The following is a 22,823-nucleotide window of genomic DNA, read 5'->3' as shown; positions in this document are numbered from 1 at the left end:
GGAGAAAGCAATTGCCACATAATTTGAGGACCTAAATTCAAATAAGAACCTATGTGAAAGCCAGATCTGTGGCACAGGCATCTGTAATCCTGATGCCACTATAGGGAGATAGAAGGCCAAAAAAGGAGACTTTCCAGAAGCTCACAGGCTAGCTCGTCTGACATATGTAGTAGAAAAATAACAAAGACCCTGGTCTCAAACAAGGCAGACAATGAGGACTGACACAAGAGGTTGGCTGCTGATTTACACATGCACACAATTTACCAAATCGATACCCACACGTGCATGTGCACACACACATACACACATGCAAAGGAGAGCCAGACATGGTAATAGGTGCCAAAAATTCCAGAACTAAAGAGGCAGAGGTAGTACAGTTTATGAGCTTGAGGCCAGGCTGAGCTGAGCTACATGGCATGCTATAGGCTACCAGGAGCTATACAAAAAAAACTGGTATCAATTACACACATGTACAAGCACACAATCAAAAAAAAAAAATTTTAAATGAAAAATGTAAGAAAAAGACCTGACAATTAACATTATATTTGATCATGGTCTACATAAGATTAAGAACAAGACAAGAATATCACTGCTATCTCTTCAACCTACCATGATACTAGAAATCTTAGTACAGTACGAAAAATAAACCAACACCATAAACATCAAAAAGGAAAGCATATGGCTGTCTTTATTCATAGTTGTGCACACGAAAGTCCCAACAGATTTGTTTAGGTGACTAGCAGAGCTAGTAACAAATTCAATATAAACTCAATACACAAAATCAATTGCATTTCTTTACACTAGCAACAAATAATTAGCAAATAAACTTTAAAACCAGTTTGATTCATAATAGCATTAAAATTTAGAATAAGAATAATTTTAAAGAAAAGCAGTTATCAACATTAATCAATTTAAAACATTAATGAGAAAAAGTGAAGATACTACACTAAGTAGAAAGACAAACTAAATCCAAGGATTAGAAGAAGCCCTGCTATTATTAAGATGACAATTTGAGCCAGGTACTGAATGCAGTGACAGGGCACTTTGCCTCACAGGTGAGTTTACCCAGCACTGAAAAGAAGAAAGACAATCAATTCTTCTGTGCAATTCAATAAAAAACACTCAGTAATTTTAAAATTTTTGAAAAAATAAGTTGATTGTAAACTTTATATGAAATAATGGGTGTTCACAGCTTAGACGCAAGATTGTAAAACATCAGTAGCAACTTCTGCCCTCAGGGGTTCTCCCATTTTGCTTTAAGCCTGAATTTAAGACCTCCTCCCTACTTCAATAAATGGCATTTGGCATTAAAAAAAGAAAACAGGCCGGGCGGTGGTGGCGCACACCTTTAGTCCCAGCACTTGGGAGGCAGAGCAAGGCAGATCTCTGTGAGTTCGAGGCCAGCCTGGGCTACCAAGTGAGTTCCAGGAAAGGCGCAAAGCTACACAGAGAAATCCTGTCTCGGGGGGAAAAAAAAAAAGAAAAAAAGAAAACAGCCATGTAAAGATTGGAAATACACAGAGTGTTTGGATCCTGTATGGTGCTTTGTTGGCTTTGAATTTTTTTAATGCTAATAACCAAAAAAAAAAAAAAATACATAAAAAATTTGATTGTAAACTTTATATGGAATTGTTTTTTGAAAGGGGGAAATAACTAAGCCAAAATAACTTGGGAAAGAAGAATGGAGGTGATTTTTTTTATTATAAAACCACAAAATTCAGGACATAGTGGCTTTGGTGAGAAGATTCAAAAGGATTAATGAAAAAGAATACAAGAACCCACAGACTCATACATTTTTTTAAAGAATATCTCCAAACTATTCACTGAGGAAGGACTTTGACAAATAACACTAGAAGAAACAAATTTTCATAGGAAAAAGACTTTGATTCCTACTTTATAAACATGCCAAAATTGCGGACATGAACATAGGCTTAAAAAAAAAATCTTAATTTCTAAAAGAATTTGGAACTTGGTTAAACTAAGATTTTTTTCTTTTTTAGTGAAGATATAAGAATCAATAAGAAGGGATTTCAAAAACCACACTTCACAAAATAATGACAAATTGTATTCATTATAAAACATGTTAAAAATGAAAAAGAAGAGTCGGGCGGTGGCGGCAGCACACGCCTTTAATCCTAGCACTTGGTGGACAGAGGCAGGTGGACCTCTGTGAGTTCCAGGCCAGCCTAGTCTACAGAGCGAGATCCAGAACAGGCACCAAAACAACAGAGAGAAATCCTGTCTGAAAAACAACAACAACAACAAAAAAAAAAAAAAAAAAAAAACATGAAAAAAGAAAATCACAGACCAGGAAGAAATATTCATACTAAATATATCATATGATATATCCAGAATATAAAAATGCCAACATTTCAAAAAGTAGACAAAGAACTTAATGTTTTTAATGTTCAAGACTTGAACCATTTAAAAAGATGATATATGAATAGCCAGTAAGTGTATTATATAGTTACCAACATAACTGGCCATTGAGGAAATTCCGATTAAAAACATTCATTCTGTCCCATTACAGTGCTCACTAGACTTACAAAAATTAAAACCCTGACAATACCAATTACTTGCAAACATATGAAAAAGGAATTTACATGCTACTAGAACTATAAAAATGTAAAAATATTTTAGAAAGCTGGCAACTCTATAAAAATTTTAATGTGTATCTACCATATACACCACCAATTCCTAATATGCTTTAGCAGATCAGTGTACATGTTTTTGTGTAAGAAATTTTGTGTAAGAAATTTTATAGCTGCTTTATCTGCAATAAACTAGAAACAGCGCAGGTGTCAATGGATGAATTACCTGTGATACTGTCAGTGGAATATTACTCAGCAATAAAAAGAAATGAACTATTAACACTTGCATCATTAATTACTATAAAATATTGGGCTGGAAAGGCACAAGAGAACAAATGTTCTTTGTGAACATAGGAAGCTATGCATATGAGATTGTAGAATAAGAAGTAAGAACTTATTAAGTTTTTAGGGATTGAGTAATAGATTAAAAGGGAATTTTAAAGAACTACAATGGTTAAAACACTTGTGAAAACTGCTTGGATTTACATTTTCAGATAGGAGCATTTCCTTGTATGAAAATTTCATACTTCAATTTTAAAAAGATCAAGGACTTTGGGGTCACATAGAGCAGCTCCACCACTTACCAGGTGTGTGACCTTGGCCAAGTGTTAAACTGTCAGTCTCCCCATCTGCAAAAAGAAAGAGATAGAGTTGAGAAAAGCTTCACAGAGCTGCTAGGAAAAATAAACAAGATAAGACTTTAATGATATAAAACAGTAAATGCTCAATACATATGAACAAAGAAGTTGTTAGAAATATTATTCCCAAATTTCAGCCAAGGAAAAAGAAGCACGAATAACAAGTGGGTAAATGCTGTAAATAACTAGTGGGTAATTCACATATACTGCATTATTTATTTGGTTACAAAGATACCTAGCAGGAGTTGTTACAGTTTTATGAATGAAGAAACCAGACTTCACTGGTACTAGCAAACTTCCACTTTTTTGTTTGTTTTTGATACAGGGTCTCCTGTATTTCAGGCTGGCCTGGAATTTACTATGCATCCCAAGATAATCTTGAACTACTGATTCTCATGCCTCTAACTTCCAAATTCTGGGATTATAGTTTATATATTTTCTACTGTACGATGCATGCCAATAGGGTCACTTTTTGTAATTAATCCTGCAATTGCCAGTACAACCCAGGTCATTTTAAAAGCTCTGAATGCTCCATTTATTTATTTATTCATTTTTTTAAGGTTTTTTTTGAGACAGGGTTTCTCTGTGTAGCTTTGGAGCCTGTCCTGGAACTCACTCTGTAGACCAGGCTGGCCTTGCACTCACAGAGATCCTCCTGTGTGTTCTGCCTCCTGAGTGCTGGGATTAATTAATTCATTCATTCATTCACTTTGATCCAGGATCTTACTGTGTGGCCCTCACTGGCCTAGCACTAACTATCTAGATCAGGTTGGCCTTGATATCACAGAGCCACCACACTCTATTGAGATTAAAGATGTAAACTGCCACCAAGGCCAAACTCCATTGATTCTTTCCAGTACTAGCTCAAGCCTCCTGACAAAAAAGGAGGCCAATTCTGAGGGCTTGATTAAAAAATAGAAGTGGGGGGCTGGAGAGATGGCTCAGCCGTTAAAGGCTAGGCTCACAACCAAAAATATAAAAAATAGAAGTGGGTTTATAAGTAGACACTGCAAAACATTATTCTTTTTTTTTTTTTAAGATTTATTTATTATAGGCCAGGCTGTGGTGGGGCATGCCTTTAATCCCAGCAGTTAGGAGGCAGAGCCAGGCGGATCTCTGTGAGTTCAAGGCCAGCGTGGTCTACAAAGTGAGTTCCAGGAAAGGCGCAAAACTACACAGAAAAACCCTGTCTCAAAAAACCAAAAAAAAAAATTTTTTTTATTTATTATGTATACAGTGTTCTGCCGGCATGTATGCATGCAGGCCAGAAGAGGGCACCAAATCTCATTACGGATGGTTGTGAGCAATCATGTGGGTGCTGAGAACTGAACTCAGGTCCTCTGGAAGAACAGCCAGTGCTCTTAACCACTGAACCATCTCTCTAGCCCCAGCAAAACATTATTCTAAGCTTTAAATTTTTGTTTACTAAATGGGACCTCTTGAAACTGGGAAGCTTTGCAGTGCAAAAGACACAGTCAATAAGACAAAAAGACAGCCTATAGAATAGGAAAAGATCTTCACCAACCCCACATCTGACAGAAGATCTCCACAGTATATAAAGAACTCAAGAAACTAGACATCAAAATACTGAATAGTCCAATTAAAAAATGGGCTAAAGAGCTAAACAGAGAATTCTCAAAACAAGAATCACAAATGGCGGAAAGACATTTAAAGAAATGCTCAACATCCTTAATCACCAGAGAAATGCAAATCAAAATGACTCTGAGATACCACCTTACACCTGTCAGAATGGCTATGAACAAAACCACGAACAATAGTCAATGTTGGAGAGGATGTGGAGAAAAGGGAACACTCTTCCACTGTTGGTGGGAATGCAAGCTTGTTTAACCACTGTGGAAATCAGTATGGCGGTTTCTTAGAAAATTAGGAATCGAACTACCTCAAGACCCAGCTATACCATTCTTGGGCATATACCAAAGGAATGCTGATTCATACCACAAAGATACATGCTCAACTATGTTCATAGCAGCACTATTTGTAATAGCCAGAACCTGGAAACAACCTAGATGCCCGTCAACTGAAGAATGGATTAAGAAAATGTAGTACATATACACAATGGAGTACTACTCAGCAGAGAAAAACAATGACAGCATGAAATTTGCAGGCAAATGGATGGAACTAGAAAAAAATAATCCCGAGTGAGGTAACACAAACCCAGAAGGACAAACATGGTATGTACTCACTCATAAGTGGATTCTAGATATAAAGTAAAGAACAAGCAGACTGCAACCCACAGAACCATGAAGGCTATATATATATATAGCATAGGGGACCCTAGGATGACTATGGCTTAGAGTAAGTTTTGGTTTTACTCAATTCCTGAGCAAGCCGCAACGAAACATTTCACAATTAAAATAAGAATTTGTACTGTATCAAACTGATAATAGAAAAATTAATTAATTTTAAAAAATAAAAATACAAGAAAAATTTGAACTATTAAAAAAACAAACATTTTGCTAAAGTAAAAAGGGGGAACTAGGGACTCATCATTCTTCTCCACATTCTATTCTTTCCCTTGTTTTATATATTTTAAATTTTTTATCAGTGGATTCTGCTGGAGTATCTGCTGCAGATAAGCACTGGAGGGCTCCTGTTGCAAATCACCCTCTGGAACGATGGAAGGATCTTTCTACTGGCACATGGAGACCCGGTCTGGTGTTGCTGTGGGCCTGGGGTTTTGTTTATGTCTTTCCTCAGGACAATGAGGTTCCTCTTTGGATTCCTGAGTTATGTATGCACCCTGTAGCTGCTGCTGAAGCCCAACATGGCAGAGACCTATTGGGCCTTCGTGAAAAACTCTCCCCTTCTGATGCCAATGGGCATTGAGAGCCCAATATGGCCAGGCTTGGCAAGCATTAACATAAGCCTATGAACTATAGCCATGCAGTTGGATTCTCCAGAAGGTAATGTATGGTAACTGCTTTTTCAAGTATGTTTGAGAACGTGTCACCCAGACACCTTAGGGAATAAGGATAACCCTGAAGGTCACTGACCTCCATTTGTTAATAGTAGCATGCCAACTAAGCCTTTTCATTTTCACAATCCTCCTCAAGCTGGTGTAGTACCTACTTTTCAGGAGTGGCTCTGTGCAACATTTATTGTCCTCCTGAAATTCATTTAGCCCCCTTTGAAGATACCTTAAAATTTATGAGCCTGAATGTAGCCATTATAAGACCATTAGTTATGCTCCTTGTGAGCTGCCTGTTTCTTCTTTATGGTTCTTAGTTGTTCTTTTGCAGAGCTGCCTGAGTAAGTCGTGCTGGGATCAAGAAAAATGGACCTTGGCGGTTTATGTTCCTGGAGTTGTATCCATGCCAGTGGATGCTCACACACTCCAGAAGAGAATTTGACATTGCTGCTGCTGTTGTTGCTGTTATAGAAGAGGCAGCCACCGCTGCTACTGTTTCTGGGATTACCATTTCATAATTGCTTACTACAGCTAGCACAGTGGAGACCCTGGCAGCAAAAGTAGCTACCACATTTAATTAATCTTCCATTCTATTGGGCATGATAAATTTAGTTCACTAGTTATATACATTTCAATTGGTTTTGAAAATTATAAATTTATAAACTCAAGTTCCATTTGCTTTTGGGATACCATCTTACAAGGACTCCAATGTGCAGTAAGGCTCGTTAAGGAAGGGAATGGCTCAGTTGCCTTTAGCCTACTGGCTATGGGTGGGTTAGGACTTCTGTTGGTCTTTTCTGTGTCAAACACATAGATTGCAAGCCCAGCACCACTTTGAGATCTTTGGCAGCAGTTAACTCTTAAGCTCACACATGATTGAGCCTGTATGATTATGAGTATTCAAAGACTTATGAGTATTCAAAGACGGATAATAACTGGGGGGCGCTCACCAACCTAAGACAGAGTGCCTGTGTGGCCTGGGCAGACGTCTCCATGACGGGTAAGGTGACCTACTGATGTCCCACACAACCTAAGTCAGAAGCTCATTTATTAGTAAATGGGGAACCTGTAGGGCCATTGCTCCCATTTTGGGTAACTGTTGCCTTGCTTGCTGACCCTGACCTTGATATCCTCCCTATGCTAATTCCCTCCCGGGTTCCACCCTCCTGAATGCTTAAGGGAAGTTCCTTGTCTGTGTATCCTGCATAATGGGTGTTAAGAGCTTAGATGCAAGATTGTAAAACATGATAGCAAACTTCTGCCCTCTGGGGTTCTCCCATTGTGCTGTAAGCCTGTATTTAAGACCTCCTCCCAGCCGGTGTTGGTGGTGGTGGTGGTGGTGTTGGTGGTGGTGGTGGTGGTGGTGGTGGTGGTGGTGGTGCACGTGCACGCCTTTAATCCCAGCACTCAGGAGGCAGAGCCAGGTGAATCTCTGTGAGTTCGAGGCCAGCCTGGGCTACTGAGTGAGTTCCAGGAAAGGCGCAAAGCTACACAGTGAAACCGTATCTCGAAAAAACAACAATAATAATAATAATAAATAAAATTTTGTTTACATAGTGTGCATGCACATGTTAAGGTGTGCATGTGTAGGTCAAAAGACAACTTGAGGGAGTTGGTTCTCTTCTTCTACCATGTGGGTTACAGACACTGAACTCAGATAGCCAGGTCTGGCAGCAAGCCAGTTTACCTGGCTGAGCCATCTCACTGACCTATTCTAAGTTCTTAGAGAGTCCCCTCGACATAGCAATTTCAATATAAGGGAATTCTGGTCTTGCACAGTGGCTGACCCATGTAGTTCCAGCATTTAGGAGGCTAAGGTAATAAAATCAAGTTAAAGCCAGCCTTGACAATATAGGATATCCAAATCATTCTAGGTTACACAAGATCCTTTCTCAAAAAATAAAAACAAAATTAATAAAATTTGGGGGAAAGGAGGGGTAAGCATGAAGGCATATAATCTGAATATGAAACCTGTGCTCTAAGTGGGAAGCTAGATCTAGCAGAACAGTTTCAAATATTTGTCAGCTGAAAAGAGAGTCAATTTATTCCATTTGTCTTAATCATGCAAGACTTTTACCTCAGAGTTAAAGTTGCTAAGTGGGTGTGGGAGTGTACCCCTGTAAACATAGCACCTAGAAGGCAGATGGACAGACCACTCTGAGTTAAGAGGCCAGTGTGATTTTCAAAGTGAAAAAAACAAAACAAGAAGAGAAAAATTCTCATGCATTCTAATACCAAGGTATTAGAACCATTTTCAGCTTTTTTTAAAGTATGAGGTACTGCTAGGTGGCAGTGGTGAACGCCTTTAATACCAGCATTGAGGAGGCAGAGCCAGGAGGATCTCTGTGAGTTCAAGGCCAGCCTGGTCTACAGAGCAAGATCCAGGACAGGCACCAAAGCTACACAGAGAAACCCTGTCTCGAAAAACCAAAAGAAAAAAGTATGAGGTGTTAATATTCTGATCTGTCCTTGAAATCCCACCCTGTCCTGGCATAAAAGCCTCATTTCTAAGGAAAAACTACTCCCCTTCCGAGCTCTTCCTAGCTTTCCTTCCACAAGATGCGCACCCTCAACCCCCCTCTCTCTCTCTGTCTCTCTTCCTCTCTCTCTTTCCTATCTCTCTATTATAATAAAGTTTCCATGTGGATGCATGTTTACCTGCATGTGCAGGATACCCTCGGTACCCTCGGATTCCCCCCCCCCCAATAATTCATCACATAAGGGCCAGAAGGATGGCTCAGTGGGTAAAAGCATGAAAATGATCCCTGGAACCCACGTAAAGCCAGAAGGAAATAATCAACTCCACAGAGTTGTCCTCTGACCTTCACACACTTGCTTTGGCAGATGTACCACTGCATCACACACAGACACACACACACACAGTCTGTCACAACACTGCTTCCACAGAAAAAAATGACTGCTACAATCTAACCTCAGATTTTTTTTTTGCATTCCTTCTTAGTCATCCATTTCAAATTTCTAGATTTAAATATTTTACCATTCCCTGCTAAATGTCACCCCACCAGATGACAGACATCCATGACTATCCAAGAACTGAACAAATATCTTTTCATCAATTGTAAACAAGTGCTAAACTCTTGGCTCCACAGAGAATGCCTACAAGTCAGTATAAACTCTGAAATAGGGGCAGAGGTCAAGGGAATAGGAATTCAGCCTATGCTCTCAATCACATTCCACCCCCACCTTGTTCAAAAGAATCCTTATCAGAAAGCACTTCATACCAAAAGGCCTGACCCAGCAATGATGCAGCATGTTGAACTGGAGCTTTAGAAGCACAGGGAAAGTACTACTGCCATGAACCACCAATCACTGAACGAACGCTGTGGAGGAGACAGTAAAGGAAAACGGGGGAACTTGTAAATGTATATTAATTTGCTTCAGGAAAGAACCTGTCTCATAAAGGACACAACAGTTCTGAACCTGAGCTGTTTGAGGACCTAATTCCACAATGAATTCTTCCAATTTGTGCCCAAAATCATCCTATAATGCAAAAGATGCTCAAATGACATTTTAAAAAAGCCTATTCTTTCACATACTAAAAAAAAAAAAAAAAAAAAAAAAAACATCATAGCTGGGTGTGGTAGCTTTGATCCCAGCACTAGGGAGGTAGGAAGGTAGAAGCAGGCAGATCTCTGTGAGTTTGAGGTCAGCCTGGTCTACAGAGTGAGTTTGAGGACAGCCAAGGCTGTTACACAGAGAAACCCTGTCTCAAACACACACACACACACACACACACACACACACACACACACACACACACACAAAGAAAACAACAATTATCATATATTATAAATCATTATACTGAGCTGGGAATGGTAGTACACGCCTTTAACCTCAACACTCAGACAGAAGCAGACACATCTTTGAGTTCAAGGCCAGCCTGGCCTACAAAATGAGTTCTAAACCAGCCAGAGCTTCAAACTGAGACCCTCTCTTAAAAAAGAAAAAAGAAAGAAAACTGCCTTTAACTCATTATATATACATATAAAACACATATACATGGATACACACAAAAATATACAAACTTTATTTCTTATTGTATGTATAATGAGAGGACACAAGCCTTCCACCCTGTCTCAAAATAACAACAACAAAACCAATAAATAAATAAATAAAAGTTAAAAACTGGGGCAAAATGTAGTGGCATAAGCCTTTATCCCCAGAACCTGGGAGGTAGAAGCAGCCTGGTCTACAAAAGCCAATTCCAGGCCACCCAGAATTTCAGAGACTATGTCTCCAATAATAATGACGACAACGATGATGACAATGATCATAGGAACTGAAACAAGGACCTTGCACATACCAGCTAAAGGTTCTGTCATAGCCACTTCCTCAGACTCACCATTAACATCTGAGACTTATCAAAATTAAGGAGTCTACAGACAGGACAAATCAGTTAAACAAGGACTCTGCAGCCACACCTCATGGCATACTTTAGTGTAAATCATTTCACATTCTCAAGCAGACCTCGCAATTCTTATCTAAAAATATGGAATGTTTAGTCTTGTATTTAGTGGGAAAAAAAATCAATGTGATATACTTTGTAATATATCAGCTATCACTATATGGTAAAAGCCACATAAGTTTCTGTAAACCAGAAGCCTTTAACAGGGTTATGGCTTCTATACTGTGGCTAAGGCTTGGCATGTGCAAGAAAAAGGAAAAACAAAAACAAAACAAAACAAAAAAACCCCAAAACCCCCAAACAGCACTGTGTTAAATAGGTCAGATCCTACAAAAAAAATCAAACTCATCAAATAGCCTTCTATGACATACTCCACATACAACTGCTGAATATATGCAGTATCTGGTACATAAGAAACACCCAATAAATTGTATTTCTCAGGCTGGGACAAAATCTAAGTGAATAAACTTCTTGCCATCCAAACATGAGAATCTGAGTACAGATCCCCAGAACCCATACACCTATAACCCTACTGCTCCAAAGAGATGGGAGGCAAAGACAAGAAATATGGACAAGATAAGACCTGGTGTCTCAAGGTGAAAGGTGAGGCCCAACACCCAATGTTGCCCCCTGACCTCCATACATGTACATACACAGAAGGAGATAAAAATATTCTTTTAAACAGCATTTATTTATTTATTTATTTAATTTATTTTGGCTTTTCAAGACATGGTTTCTCTTTGTAACAGCTCTGGCTGTCCGAAACTTGCTTTGAGAAACTAAGCTGGCCTAGAATTTTTATAATGGGTCTCAGCATTCAGTGCCACAATAGAACCTTCTAATGATTCTGTACCCTCTGTGTGCTTGACTGGCTTGTTTGGGGGCTGTTTAGTTTGACCAAAGGTTGAGTAGTAGTTTTAAGAACATAGGGTTACAGACCCTTCTGTGCCATCTCCCAGCCCCACCCCCCCGACAGGGTTTCTCAGTGTAGCTTTGAAGCCTGTCCTGGATCTTGCTCTGTAGATCAGGCTGACCTCGAACTCAGAGATCCTCCTGGCTCTGCCTCCCAACTGCTGGGAAAAGGTGTGCACCATCTCTGTCCTTTCTTGATCTCTACTATTCAACTTTAAATTGATTCTCTGAAGACAATGTTTGGATATATCTGTACCCCACTCCCTTTTTTAGGGTTTATTTTTGTTTGTAGATGTTTTGTCTGCATGCACTGCATACACTGTATGCAAAAGCAAGAAGAGGACATCAGATCCTCTGAAACTGGAGTTACAGATGGTTGTGACCTACCAGGTGAGTGCAGGGAATTAAACCTGGGTTCTATGCAAGAGCAGTCAGTGCTTTTAACCACTGGTACATCTCCCTAGTACCTGCACTACTCTCTAATATCAAGTTATGACATGACATGACATGACATGACATAACATAACATAACATAAAGTTATGACAGTGCCAGGTGTGGTGGTGCACACCTTTAATCCTAGATCTCTGGAGGCCGAGGCAGGTGAATCTCTGTGAGTTCGAGGCCAGCCTGGTCTCCAGAGTCAGAACCGTCAGGAATACACAGAGAAGCCCTGTCTTAAAAGGCGGAAGGGAGGACTAGAGAGATGGCTCAGAGGTTAAGAGTACAGACAGCTCTTCCAGAGGACCTGAGTTCAATTCCCAGCAACCACATGGTAGCTCACAACCATCTTCAATAAGATCTGGTACCCTCTTCTGGCCTGTAGACAGGATACTGTGTACATAATAAATAAATAACTTAAAAAAAAAAAGCTGAAGGAAGCTAGGTGGTGGTGGTACAAACCTTCAATCCCAGCACTCAGGAGGCAGAGGCAGAGGCAGGCGGGGTTTTTTTTTGTGAGTTTGAGGCCAGCCTGGTCTACAGATGGAGTTCCAGGATAGGCTCCAAAGCTACATAGAGAAACCCTGTCTCAAAAACAAAAACAAAAACGAGGAGGAAAAGAAAAGAAACATAGGTTAATTTACTGAATAAAATGCAGTTACAATGTCCCATAGAAACAGAGAATTTCAACAATACACTAATAGCCTAGGATGGCATACACTTATTAGTGTTTACCATTTGTTAAGGATTGCTCTAAACCTTTTACATATATTATGCACCTAATCATAATAGGCCTAATAAAATCATTATATTTTTACTGTTCAGGTTTTCAGATGAGAAAACTGATGGACAGAGACTGCATAATTTAGCCAAGGTTGTAAAATAGCAAAATATTGAAGCCAATTAAGACGAAGCAATCTTGAGCCAGAGCTCATCCTTTTTTTTATTTATATATCTATGTGTATGTTGTATCTGTGTGGTTTTGTGCACATTTATACATTGCTTACAGAAACCAGAAGAGGGCATGAGATCCCCTGAAACTAGATGATTGTGAGCCAACATGAAGATGCTATTAATTAAATCCAGGTCCTCTAAAAAAGCCTATCTATCTCTCCAGCCCCGTGATCATGTTTTTTTTTTTTTTCCTTAATTCAGAAGTTTTTGCTTATATAAAAAAACTAAAGCACTCATTTGAAATGTGGACTTAGGAACTATGAACATGTCCACTGTGGCATTGTGTATAATGCAGAAAAAAGTAGAAACCATCTGAATGCTCAGGAAAAGAAAATGGCTAAACAGACCATGCCAGAGCTGTTTCACCCTTCAAGGAAGGTGCCATCCTGCCATTAAGAATATTTATTAAAATAAATGTCTCATGACTTGGGGACAATGCTCTACATGTGTAAGAGAAAATGAGATACAAAACTACATAGATGTTACTAAAATTAATAATGTACAAGATTATCTAAACACAACCTAGAATGATTATTCTCAAATAATAAACAATATTTATTTCTTAGTGATGAGATTAGGGATTCTTGTGTTTTCATTTTAATATTTTAAAGAAAAACAAGTTTCTACTATCGGCTGAAACTAAGTTATTGTCTTTCTCTTAATTCAACCATACCAGCAACCTCAACGATTTGGGAAGAAAAAAAAGCTAAAAAGATTCTAATCTGTCTAGAAGAGAAAGTAGGAAGTATTCTTGAATGCACTGGCACAGGAGATCACTTCCTAAATATAACACCAGTAACACAGACACTGAGAACAATTAATAAATGGGAACCTCTTGAAACTGAAAAGCTTTTGCAGTACAAAAGACATGGTCAATAAGACAAAAAGACAGCCTACAGAATGGGAAAAGATCCCCCAACCTCACATCTGACAAAGGACTGATCTCCACAGTATATAAAGAACTCAAGAAACTAGACATCAGAATACTGAACAATCCAATTAAAAAATAAATGGGCTAAAGAACTAAACAGAGAATTCTCAAAAGAATCTTAAATGGCTGAAAGACGTTTAAAGAAATGCTCAACATCCTTAGTCACCAGAGAAATGCGAATCAAAATGACTCTGAGATACCACCTTATACCTGTCAGAATGCCTATAATCAAAAAACTAATGACAGTCTATGTTGGAGAGGATGTGGAGAAAAGGGAACACTCCTCCACTGTTGGTGGGAGTGCAAACTTGTACAACCACTGTGGAAATCAGTATGGTGGTTTCTCAGAAAATGGGGGAGTGATCTACCTCAAGACCCAGCCATACCATTCTTGGGCATATATCCAAGGAATGCTCAATCATGCCACAAAGATACATGCTCAACTATGCATAGCAGCACTATTCGTAATAGCCAGAACCTGAAAACAACCTAGAAGACCATCAACTGAAGAATGGATAACGAAAATGTGGCACATATACACACACAATGGAGTACTACTCAGCGGAGAAAAACAATGAAAGCATGAAATTTGCAGGCAAATGGGTGGAACTAGAAAATATCCTGAGTGAGGCAACCCAAACCCAGAAGGACAAGCATGGTAGGTACTCACTCATAAGTGGATACTAGATATAAAGCAAAGAACAATCAGACTGCAACCCACAGAACCAGGGAAGCTAAATAGCATAGGGGACCCTAGGATGACTGTGGCTTATAAGAAGTTTTGGTTTTACTCAATCACTGGGCAAGCCTCAGTGAAACATTTCACTATTAGGATAAGAATGTGTACTGTATCAAGCTGATAATAGAATAAATAAATAAACAAGCAAACAAACAAAAAAGAGCTAGCTAAGCAAGAGGCCTGCCATAGGCCATCAGTTTATAAGTTAAAAATTTTTTTTTTTCTAATCTGTCTAACTGCAAGTAGCTTCTTTCCTTTGGCTAGTATCTTTTGGACATCACACACAAAATAAGCATGTACAAAAAAAAATCTTCAACTTCAACTTCAGAAACTGAATGAAAGTATTTTCAATTTTTTGTTGATGTTTTCTCTATGATTATTTTAGGATCACAGGACAAGAAAAGGAACAGACTTCATATAGGCCAAAAATTCATTAGGATAAGAATTTGTACTGTATCAAGCTGATGAAAGAAAATGCTGGCCGTACTTTCAGGAAGGGAGGCTAAAATCTTTTTAGAATATGGATTACATAGAAAAAATGTCTGCCGTAAATCAAACAGCGAAGGGGAAGATAAAACAGGAATCTCACTTTCACAGCTTAAGTAAAACATAGCTCTCTTAACAGATGAAGGCAGGTTTCTTCTGTATCCCAGAATCTAATCAATATTTATATGTATAATTCAGCTCTCATTTGGCTTAAAAGGGTTTATTGGCAAAGATTATCATTTATACTATTTTCTACAGAGAAAATATTTTACTGTTTAACCCTGGACTTTTAATTATAACTTGTTTTTATATTCAAAAAAAATTTCAGAAACATCATGGGTATGCAGATAAAGGACAAAAGATGGACTCTGGAGAAAGAGCAGCTATTGTTAATCCAACCATTTACCCTCTGACCCTTTATCTGCCTGATAACTGAACAGTACCACTTGTTTCCCTGTATTATGGGGTATTTACAATCCCAGAGAGGCATGAAAGGAATTAATAATTTAGTCTAGAAAGCTGACAGGATTTACTGGGAGCCTCTTGTCTGCAGGGCAGAAATCAGAGCAAGCACTGTCTTGAAATCACGGGTCCCTTTACTGTTTTATAGCTTAATTGGACCCGAAACATAAATCACTTATAAATCTCCTATTTCAGGCAACAATGACTTCTACTCTCTAATTTCCCTTGTATTAAGTCAGCCCTTGTTTTGAGTTTTACAACTACATGGTAAATGTGGTAGCTGAGGGAAAACTCAGGGAGCAAGACAGACTAAGGTTATCTGCAAACAGCACAGAAATGGTATGCTGTTTTGAACTTCTCTTGACCTCTGACTGCCCTTGTACCCAGGCACAGTACAGGGCACTTTTTTTTTTTTTTTTTTTTTCAGAGCTAAGGACCAAAGGCACTGAGCTAAATCCCCAACCCCAAGGGCACTTCTTGTAGAAATGAACTTAGCCTGAACCTGGGCCATAACATTGGACTTTAGGAAGCTCAGAAAGTATAGGAAGGTGCCAGAATGGGAACAGCAGCTCATATTTGAGGCATGGCTTCCCATCTGCTCTCCCACAGAAAAGGTAACTAAAAGACACCTGGTAGATAAAGTAAGTATTCCCCTAACTAGTTCCAACACATTCCACCTGTTGTCCCAAAAATCTGCTACCTACAACAACTACCAAGCACAACTGGAAATCAGCTACAATGGTGGGCCTGTTACAATAAAATAGGAACAGACTTTTTCCCACTAGGAATTTGTAGTGGGAAGACATTAGGATCTCTAAATCCCAAAGATACAATAAAGAGAAGGCTCTATTATTCTCAATCTAATGTGTAATGATACTAAAATGAAAGATATTTTTTCTAGTCAGAACCTACAGAAACTGAAGTATCAGACCCTATCTTTAAAAACAAAACAAAAATATTATAATCAAATACAATTTGCACAGCCCATCTCAGTCCTACAACATCCTATTTGACAGAGTTAAGTATCTGCACAAACTCCAACACTGATACAGACTGAGAGAATAATTTTACTTCTGCCAACCCATTATTATAATAATTAGATTCTTACGTGTTTCTTCTAAGACAGAGAACAAAAGTATAGTACTAACTTCATAAAAATGATGTAGGAACTGAGAATACTACCCACACACATAAAGTACATTTTAAAGTACTTTTAAAAGAAAAGTCATTTTTGGTGACTCCCATTCTATAGATATATGTAGTGGATACCTGTTTGAGCAAAGCCCTGAAGCACCACCCCTAGTAACTGTTACACCTGCCTATGACCTTGAGGTACATGTCCTCCCTTAAAACCTGGGATGCAGTTGGGCAGCTCTCTCTTGGCTACCTCTGGTTTGGATACTGAGATCTTGGACTACATAGATCAGTGTAGGACACAGCTCAGCTTTTCCGGACCCTAAGATAAATCTCCATGGTTGTGAGATAACCTCCAAATAAACTCCTTTGATCATTAAGCTGATTCCATGGATTGCTAGCGATTTAATCACATTATATATAAAATCATGTACTTTCACAGAATGGAGAAGACTATACCATATTCAGTAAGGGAGACCATGCAAATATGTAAAGGAAGTAGGATTACTTAGTCCACAAAGCCGAATAACTGAGTAACAATCTTTAAGGCTTTTCTCAATAAATGGCATGTAATTATATAAAGAAGACTACAGAATTGGATGTTACCTGCTAAATTCAAAGTTTGAAAACTATCTTTCCAAATATTTCCAGTATATTGCTAATATGTGAAGGCAAGACCTATAATCATTTGTGCAATCTCTAAGAACTGGGTCTGGAACAAAGAAAAACACAGTGTTTCACTTAGCTTTAAAATTACTACTTGTGGGGGTTGGGGATTTAGCTCAGTGGTAGAGTGCTTGCCTAGCAAGTGCAAGGCCCTGGGTTCTGTCCTCAGCTCTGGGGGGGGAAAACAAAAAACATTACTACTTGTGTGCTTTCTTTTCTTTTTTCTTTCTTTCTTTCTTTCTTTTTTTTTTTTTTTTTGAGTGAGAACTTTTCTTTTCTTCATTTTTTTTTTAATGCCAAATGCCGTTTATTAAAGGAGGAAAGAGGTCTTGAATACAGGCTTACAGCACAATGGGAGGACCCCAGAGGGCAGAAGTTCGCTATAGATCTTGCATCTAAGCTGTTAATGCCCATTATGCAGGATACATAGACAAGGAACTTTCCTTAAGCATTCAGGAGGGTGGAACCCGGGAGGGAATTAGCATAGGGAGGATATCAAGGTCAAGGTCAGCAAGCTAGGCAACAGTTACCCAAAACGGGGGCAATGGCCCTACAGGTCCCCCTTTTACTAATAAATGAGCTTCTGACTTAGGTTGTGTGGGACATCAGTAGGTCACCTTACCCGTCATGGAGACGTCTGCCCAGGCCACACAGGCACTCTGTCTTAGGTTGGTGAGCGCCCCCCAGGTATTATCCGTCTCTGAATACTCATTATCATACAGGCTCAATCATGTGTGAGCTTAAGAGTTAACTGCTGCCAAAGATCTCAAAGTGGTGCTGGGCTTGCAATCTATGTGTTTGACACAGAAAAGACCAACAGAAGTCCTAACCCACCCATAGCCAGTAGGCTAAAGGCAACTGAGCCATTCCCTTCCTTAACGAGCCTTACTGAACATTGGAGTCCTTGTAAGATGGTATCCCAAAAGCAAATGGAACTTGAGTTTATAAATTTATAATTTTCAAAACCAATTGAAATGTATATAACTAGTGAACTAAATTTATCATGCCCAATAGAATGGAAGATTAATTAAATGTGGTAGCTACTTTTGCTGCCAGGGTCTCCACTGTGCTAGCTGTAGTAAGCAATTATGAAATGGTAATCCCAGAAACAGTAGCAGCGGTGGCTGCCTCTTCTATAACAGCAACAACAGCAGCAGCAATGTCAAATTCTCTTCTGGAGTGTGTGAGCATCCACTGGCATGGATACAACTCCAGGAACATAAACCGCCAAGGTCCATTTTTCTTGATCCCAGCACGACTTACTCAGGCAGCTCTGCAAAAGAACAACTAAGAACCATAAAGAAAAAAAACAAGCAGCTCACAAGGAGCATAACTAATGGTCTTATAATGGCTACATTTAGTCTGATAATTTTTTTTTTTCCGAGACAGGGTTTCTCTGTGTAGCTTTTCGCTTTTTTTGGAGCTCACTTGGTAGCCCAGGCTGGCCTCGAACTCACAGAGATCAAACTGGCTCTGCCTCCTGAGTGCTGGGATTAAAGGCGTGTGCCACCACCGCCCGGCTACTTCTGTGCTTTCTATAAGTCTCTCTCTCTCTCTCTCTCTCTCTCTCTCTCTCTCTCTCTCTCTCTCTCACACACACACACACACACACACACACACACACACAAAATGCTTGCAAAATATCTCAGTATCTTCATAGTGCTGAAAAATGCTTCTATGATGGGACCATGACTCAAGATAATAACTGAATTTACCTTTTCTTCTTCCTAAGGCTAATCATAGGAGAATAAGAGACAAAACAGTGTACTGACCTTCAGGTACTGTACAATATATAGTCTATGGTCATAATATAAAACTGATTCTGAATTTTGTGTTCAAAGAGCCATGTCTAGGACTGCTGAGCTGCCAAACCTAAGTTTGCTACCTAGAATACACATGGTAGAAGGAGACAAGTAATTTAACTTTCACAAGTTGTCCTCTGACATCTACATTCATGGTGTGGCATGCACATACTCATACATACACAATTAATGTTTTGGTTTTTTTTTAAGGCAAATCTAATTCCCTGGCATTTGATAAATATCATGGACTTATTTTACTTGACAATGAAGCAATAGTTGAATATATGAATACTTATTTTAAAGTATAGGGGAAAAATACATGAGAAGGCCCATATTCTCAGGGATGATATTAGCTGGTGGGCGAAAGATAAGCTTTATCACTTACCTAATAACATACTGGTTAGTTACCCTGGTGGCCCTTTAAAAGTCCTAGAACCAGGAGGTAACTCTAGACCATCTCATAAATGTTAAATCAAAATTACCATTTGACCTTTCAGCATTATAGCAAAATAAAGTCAATACACAGAAGACATACTCATGTTTTATTTCTCTAACAACTATAACCATAACCCAGAATATTTCATGCCACAGTTTGGGAACACAGAAAATTTAAATGACTATGATTAAGACTTACAGAGTTTTGAAAAACATCATTTAACTAGACCTTGAAATGGTCATTCTCATACCCTAATCTTAATAATATACATGCAAATGACTTACAAATTAAACTGGCACAAAGATTATTAATTATAAATTTCTAACAAAGCATAATCCTAAAACTGGGTATTTATGTGGCATGCATTTGTAATTCCAGCACCCAGGAGGCACAGGTAAGAGAATCAGGAACTCAAAGTCATCACCACCTACATACTGAATTTGAGCTAGCCTGAACTATAAGATGCTGTCTCAAAGAAAAAGAAAATATCAAAAAGTGAGGGTATTGGGAAAGGGTTCAACAGGTAAAGTGCTTGTTGCACAGCATACTGAGTTAGCTCCCTAATACCCATGTAAAAGTCAAGCATGGTGGTGTGGTGTGTGCCCATGACCCTAGTACTGGGGAAATGGGAGACAGATGGATCTCTAGAGCTTGCTTCAGGATCAGTGAGAAATCCTGTCTTAATAATAATAATAATAATAATAATAATAATAATAATAATAATTGCTGCAAGACAGGAAAATGTAATGGAATCCAGCTACTATCACAAAAGCTACTACTTGGAAAGGTCAAGGACTTTCTTTCTTTCTTTTTTTTTTTAAAAGATGTATTTTATTTATCATGTATACAGTGTTCTGTCTCCATTTATCACTGCAGGCCAGAAGAGGGCACCAGATCCCATTATAGATAGTTGTGAGCCACCATGTGGTTGCTGGGAACTGAACTCAGGACCTCTGGAAGAGCAGCCAGTGTTCTTAACCTCTGAACCATCTCTCCAGCCCAGTCAAGGACTTTCTTGAAGGTCAATCCATGGCTTAAGAAGTCTTGGTGATATTTTAGCTTTTGTATATATATTAGCCAATTCCTGCAATGATTTTCTTGTATGCTATGTGTGCTTCCAAGAACTCATAACAGTGTATTCTATCTGAAATACTTATCAAGCATCCAAGGCTTGAATTAAGGTAATTCAATTCAAAATTAATTTACCTTAGTTCAATCTCCTGAATTAAGGTAAATTAAGCTCAGACCCTCCTTTCTTATACAGCCTTAGTAATATTTATACTAACATTATAGACTCCTAACATTTACCTATCCACCTCTAGGAATGTAGTTTGAGCACATAAATTCCCTTTTTCTGATATATTAACCAATTTTAGCTCTTAGTTGACTTCCTCCTTTAGGGTTATAAAAGAAAGCCTGATGGTCAGTGCCTGAGGAAAACTTTGTCTGCATCTATGACCCCTGTTAAAAATTCAAGCCTGGTCACCTTGCTTTAGCTAGAGCACTGCTATTGCATGGGTATATAACTGTAAACCTCAAAGCCTTAGAGAGGATTTTGACTGGAGAACTAGAATGAGATGGAAGATGAGGAAGAGCCAGATGGCTAAGAACGAGATGAGAAAGACCAACATGAAGCAGAACTAAGATGAGAGAATTAAGATAGACCTTAGAGGGGACAGCAGATAAATGTAGAGAGAAATAAGGCAAGAAAAGAGCTAGGCATGAGAAAAGAACTGAAGCTGTGTAGATAGGCTTTTATCCCAGAGGAATAAAGTAGACAGACAAAAGAGCTCAATGTACTTAGATTCTTTTCCCGATGAATACCCCACCTTTAGCAGTGTCTCTTCTGGGCCCCTGGGAAGGAAACTAAAGAGGCTGGACCTCAAAAGTTTCTGGGGAAAAAAAATGATGATGATGATGATGATGATGATGATGTGAGTAGCAAATAGAGAAGAAAACCCAACCAGCCTCCAAGTTGATGCACAGCCATGAGTGTAAGTGTGTGGGTGCAAGTTCATACTTGTACAAACATATACACAGGATGAAGGGAGGGGAGGAGGGAAGGAAGGAAGTAGAGAGAGAGGGAGGGAGGAAAGGGAAAGGACAGGAAGGAGGGAGAAAAACGAAGAGGAAGAAAGGAGGGAGAGAATGGGAGGGAAGGAAGAAGGGAAGAGAGGAGAGGAGGGAGGGAAGAGGAAAAGGAGAAAGGAGGAAAGGAGGGAGGGGAAGAGAGAAAGGGAGGGAAAAGGGGTAGGGAGAGGAGGAGGGAAGGAGAGGGAGGTAAGGAAACAAGCTGGTCTCTGTGATACTTGACCTTGACTGTGATAGTTGACCTTCACTGCCAACTTAAAGGATTTAGAATCACCTAGTGACAAACCTCTGGGCATGTCTAAGAGGACATTTCCTAAAGGCTTTAACTGAAAGAGTAAACTAACCCTTAATGTGGGCAACACCATCCCATGGGCTGGTGGCCCAAACTCAATAAATGTACAAAAAGCACTGAGCCCCAGCATTCATGTCTCATCTCCTTCCTGAATGCAGACATAAATATGACTGCTTCACATTCCTGTTGCAAAACTAGATCTGCCCCAGCAGCCATATCTCTTCTACCCTAAAACTGAGCAAAAATAAACACATCCCTCAGTTAGTTTCTTTTGTTACAGCAATGAGAAAAGTAAGTAATGTAACTTCTTTGAATAAACTGTTAAAAGTAATACTTTAAATGTTTTTGCTTGGTATACTGGCATATGGCTTTAGTCCCAGCACCCAGGAGGCATAGGAAAGTGGATCTTTGTGAGTTCAAGGCCAGCCTGGTCTACAAGTGAGTTCCAGCACAGCCATTTACATAGAGACCCTGATTTAGAAAAAGGGATGGAGGAAAGAAGGGGGGAAAGAGGGGGGGAAGGGGGAGAGAGAGGGAGGGAGGGAGGGAGGGAGGGAGGGAGGGAGGGAAGGAAGGGAGGGGTGGAAGTTTTTGTCCTGCCCCATCCTGCAGCCATTTCCAAATAATCACTCAGAGGCTTATATTAATTATAAATGCTCAGCTGGTAGCTCAGGCTTATTACTAACTAGCTCTTACAGTTAAATTAATCCATAATTCTTATCTACGTTTAGCCATATGCCTTGGTACCTTTTCTCAGTATGACATTCTCGTCTCGTTTACTCTGCATCTGGCTGGTGACCCTCTGACTCCACCCTTCTTCTTACCTCCTTAGTTTGCTTTTTCCACCTAACCTTATCCTGCCTATCTATTGGCTGAACAGCTTATTAAACCAATT

General features: G+C 39.1%; 1 protein-coding gene across 2 annotated transcripts in view; it reads right to left on the bottom strand.

Annotated features, from left to right (window-relative positions):
• The window catches only part of Nr6a1 (nuclear receptor subfamily 6 group A member 1), a 213,160-nt gene that overhangs the window by 144,669 nt on the left and 45,668 nt on the right, over positions 1-22,823 (bottom strand). For both annotated transcript variants that reach the window (XM_028856772.2, XM_028856773.2), the window contains exon 3: positions 3,176-3,220. In XM_028856772.2, coding sequence (XP_028712605.1) covers positions 3,176-3,220 — 45 coding nt within the window. The remainder of the gene's footprint in view (positions 1-3,175; positions 3,221-22,823) is intronic.

Source organism: Peromyscus leucopus, chromosome 4, assembly GCF_004664715.2.
Source record: "Peromyscus leucopus breed LL Stock chromosome 4, UCI_PerLeu_2.1, whole genome shotgun sequence".
Taxonomy (NCBI): Eukaryota; Metazoa; Chordata; class Mammalia; order Rodentia; family Cricetidae; genus Peromyscus; species Peromyscus leucopus.
The sequence above is the reverse complement of the archived record's forward strand: the minus strand, read 5'-3'. Positions and strand labels throughout refer to the sequence as shown.